The 3,830-nt window shown below is 38.3% G+C and overlaps 2 protein-coding genes across 2 annotated transcripts in view; both read left to right on the forward strand.

Moving 5' to 3' along the window:
* Positions 1-1,577, forward strand: part of LOC103378207 (extracellular calcium-sensing receptor-like) — a 4,672-nt gene extending 3,095 nt beyond the window's left edge. The window contains exon 7 of the mRNA XM_025055242.1: positions 5-1,577. Within this exon, the coding sequence (XP_024911010.1) occupies positions 5-546 (542 nt within the window). The 3' untranslated portion in view covers positions 547-1,577. The remainder of the gene's footprint in view (positions 1-4) is intronic.
* A 1,234-nt stretch (positions 1,578-2,811) lies between these two features.
* LOC103378208 (extracellular calcium-sensing receptor-like) overlaps positions 2,812-3,830 on the forward strand; it is a 10,348-nt gene continuing 9,329 nt past the window's right edge. The window contains 4 exon segments of the mRNA XM_025055243.1: positions 2,812-3,045; positions 3,192-3,483; positions 3,585-3,671; positions 3,790-3,830. The exon segment at positions 3,790-3,830 is cut by the window's right edge and continues 120 nt beyond it. Of these exon segments, the coding sequence (XP_024911011.1) occupies positions 2,816-3,045; positions 3,192-3,483; positions 3,585-3,671; positions 3,790-3,830 (650 nt within the window). The 5' untranslated portion in view covers positions 2,812-2,815.

The raw sequence follows: 3,830 nt of genomic DNA on the forward strand, positions 1-3,830 counted from the left end.
AAAACAATGGTCGTCCTTGCTGTCTTCAAGGCCTCCAAACCAGGAGCTGAGGCCAGTTTAAAGTGGTTTGGTGCCGTTCAGCAAAGAGGAACAGTTCTTGTTCTGACATGTTTTCAAGCTGTAATCTGCACTGTCTGGCTTGTCTTGGCTTCACCTGCACCACATAAAAACACCCAGTATTACAGTGACAAGATAGTGTATGAATGTGCCATTGGCTCCACTGTTGGTTTTGGAATCTTACTTGGTTACATTAGTTTACTAGCAGTCCTCAGTTTTGTCTTAGCTTTTTTGGCACGAAATCTTCCAGACAGCTTTAATGAAGCCAAACTCATTACTTTCAGCATGCTAATCTTCTGTGCAGTGTGGGTGTCCTTTGTTCCTGCCTATATCAGCTCACCAGGAAAATATGCAGATGCAGTAGAGGTGTTTGCCATTCTCGCCTCTAGTTTTGGCCTATTGGTGGCACTGTTTGGACCTAAATGTTATATTATGCTAATGAGACCAGAGAGAAACACAAAGAAAGCCATAATGGGTCATAAATGCTAACGAAATATAAGAATTCCTTGTGTAAACCACAGCATGGTTAAAATTAAAGAAAGAAATAGAAGTGATAGCAGAAAACAAAATGGAGATGTTTTGTTCTACTTGTGTGACGCATGCAAATCAATTGCTGAGCCACCTCCCTGAAGATAGTTCTCAATTCCTTATCAACAATCTGATGTAGCTTTATTTGACAAAGTATACTGGGGGTCTTGATTTATTTAGAGGTTCAGTTCACAGAGGTGACGTAAATCGAATTTTCAGAAAATCAGAAGTGATAAAGCTAACAAATGGGTAAGAAGTGTTAAATAAGTACACATTCAAACAGGTTTTTTTGATATATCAAATATTTTGGGCAAATCAACTGTCCGAAGTTGAAACTCTTTGTGTATATACAGTTTTTGATAACATATAATGTTTGGTACAAAGTTTCAATTTAAATTTCAATGGGCCTGGTTATGTAGTATGGTATTTAGCCAAAAGCTAATAGGGCAAATCAATAAACATATGTTACACCTTGGATAAATGCGTTTTCCCCACACTTCAAGAGTGAGCACTGCAGAGCAACTGTTCAGAAACCCAAACATTAGCTAATTAAAACAAAAACTCAGAAACACAACACAATGAACACAAGGCAGCAATACTAAACAACAGCATGACAAAGACTGAGTGAGGGAGAGAGGTATTTATATACACAGGGCACCAGGTGACACAAGTGAGACTGATTACTAGGGAATACGGATACAGGTGAGTGTGATCAATCTAATTAACACAGCAGAAACAGAAAGGAGGCAAGGGAGACAGACAGACCTCACAGGTTCTTTTTTTTGAACTAAAGCCAGAATTTTGTCCTATATGAAAAACATTTTTTATGTTGCTCATGACCATGACCTGATATCTTTTTTTTTTTTGAAAAGCGTATCCAGTTGATTCTTTTATTGCTTAAACTGATAAATCATTATTCCACACACACAGAAGTTATTCAAACTCTTTTATTATATTAAAGAGACAAGGCTTTGGACCTTTTGGTATATTGGCTCCAGAACTAAGCCCACGTAATTAAACTGTCTGTGAAACATTGAAGATGAAATACTACTCAACAAACAGGTCTTAGAACAAGTGTTGGTTGCAATGCCAAAAGCTAAGTCTATTAGCATGATCAGAAGTAAGGCTTAAAAGTAGTGATGTCCCTACATTTTGAGACTTTAAGGCAATATTGTAAGACCTTCCTCTTCACCTTTTGATTTTGTTTCTCATCCTCAACCTCCTTATCACTGATCCGAGAAGACTCAGAGAGGATCCCTTGGCATGAGTAGCTGTCCACTCTTCTTTTATGTTGGTGCTGGATTCATTTTGCCTTTTGGTTGGACTGTCTTTCTTGCCTTTTCATAGTTAATGATTTGTTTTTAACTGCTCCTTGGACTTTAAATAATGGACTTTAAGGCAAAACTCCACGCACTAGGTCAAGAATCACGCTCAGGGAGATACGATATACGGGGCACTGCCTGGGTAGCAGGCAGGTTTGGCCACAGAATAAACATAAATAATAAAAGAGAAACAGACATAGATCATTCCCAATTGTTAATTTGAGGCAATATTGTAAGACCATCCTTTGCACCTCTTTATTCTGGTTTTCATCCTCCTTATCACTGATCCGAGAAGACTTTGGGAGGATCTCTTGGCTTGAGAAGCTGTCCAGTCTTCTTCAATGTTGGTGGTGGATTCATTTCCTCTTTGTAGGCGCTTATATGAACAAACCATATTAACTGAAAGACGACACATCCTGGACCTTTGAGCAAAATTCCATGCACTTGGTCAAGAATCACCCTCAGGGATGTATGGTATTTTGGGCACTGCTTGGGTAGCAGGCAGTTGCAGCCACAGAATAAACATAAATAATAAAAGAAAAACAGACATGGATCATTCCCAATTGTTAATGCTTATAGCCCTAGCCAAGGAACTCCCTTGGTGTAAACAGAAATCTCTCCACATGATTTTACATGCAAAAACTGTAAATATATGTCAGATTATGTTATGATTATAACCTTGTTATTTGTCATTTGTACTGTCCTGACCTTGCTGCCCTTTGTTCCTCTACCTACCTGCTAGATATTATCAATCTCAGTCTCAGAAGAGATGCTGTCATGGTCCTGCCCCGACAGCCTCTCCCAAATGGGCGTTATAGCCTGGATATGAGAACATATTGATCAATATATAGAGTTACACAGTGATTCACCTTCAGTTGGTGGAGGGAAGAGAGAAGTGGGGGAAAGCAATGATATCATTTCAAGAGATGAGTTTTGTTTTATTAATCTATGTCTGTGTTTTTACAGTTAGATTTCCCTCTCTGTATTCATTTACCTGTCAGTTACAAGGACAGTTTAACCTGAATGGGATTCACCAGACAGGAGATGTAATTCTAGGAGGATTGTTTTCAGTCAATTTCTTTTCTACTGTTCCTGACCTGTCTTTTACCTCAGAGCCACAGGAGTTTGTCTGTTATGGGTAAGTGTGTGGCTGAAAAACTAGTAAAATATCATCTCATTTGTTTAGTTATTTTCTTTTTTACAATGTATGTGTTTAAATGTGTTATGTTTTCATTCAGAAACATATGAACAAATACATTTTATTAATTGATGTTATTGTGTTAGTTTTGATCCTTCAGGATTCAGACAGGCTCAGACAATGGCCTTTGCTATTGATGAGATTAACAGAAATCCCAACCTGCTCTCTAATGTTACTCTGGGATACAGTCTCTATGATAACTGCATTGAGTTATCAATCGGATTTCGTGCAGCAATGTCCTTAATCAGTGGTCAAGCAGGAGTGATGGCATCAGAGGAGACCTGTGTAGGTCTTCCAGTCATAGGGATTGTTGGTGATTCTTTCTCTACATCTACTATTGCCATCTCCACAGTTCTTGGGTTGTACAGAGTGCCTCTGGTAAGTGTATTAGTCATTTAACTTCAAATGCATTGTGGAGGACATGACTTTAGAAGGGAACAAATTTGCAAATAAAACTGTAATTTTTGTGTTTACCTCAGGTCAGTTATTTTGCCACATGTTCCTGTCTGAGTGACCGAAAAAAGTTTCCATCCTTTTTTAGGACGATTCCCAGTGATTCATTTCAGGTCAAAATCATTTGAAGAGTGGTGTTAAATAACAATTTAGTTTTACTAATTAAGCAGGATCTGTAGTGAGTAATTATTAGAGCTTGTGAACTGACTCCTCTTCTCTGTGTCCACATAGGTCCGTGCTATGATTCAGATTCTAAAACACTTTGGTTGGAC

The sequence above is a fragment of the Cynoglossus semilaevis genome, chromosome 4 (assembly GCF_000523025.1).
Source record: "Cynoglossus semilaevis isolate Cse_v1.0 chromosome 4, Cse_v1.0, whole genome shotgun sequence".
Taxonomy (NCBI): Eukaryota; Metazoa; Chordata; class Actinopteri; order Pleuronectiformes; family Cynoglossidae; genus Cynoglossus; species Cynoglossus semilaevis.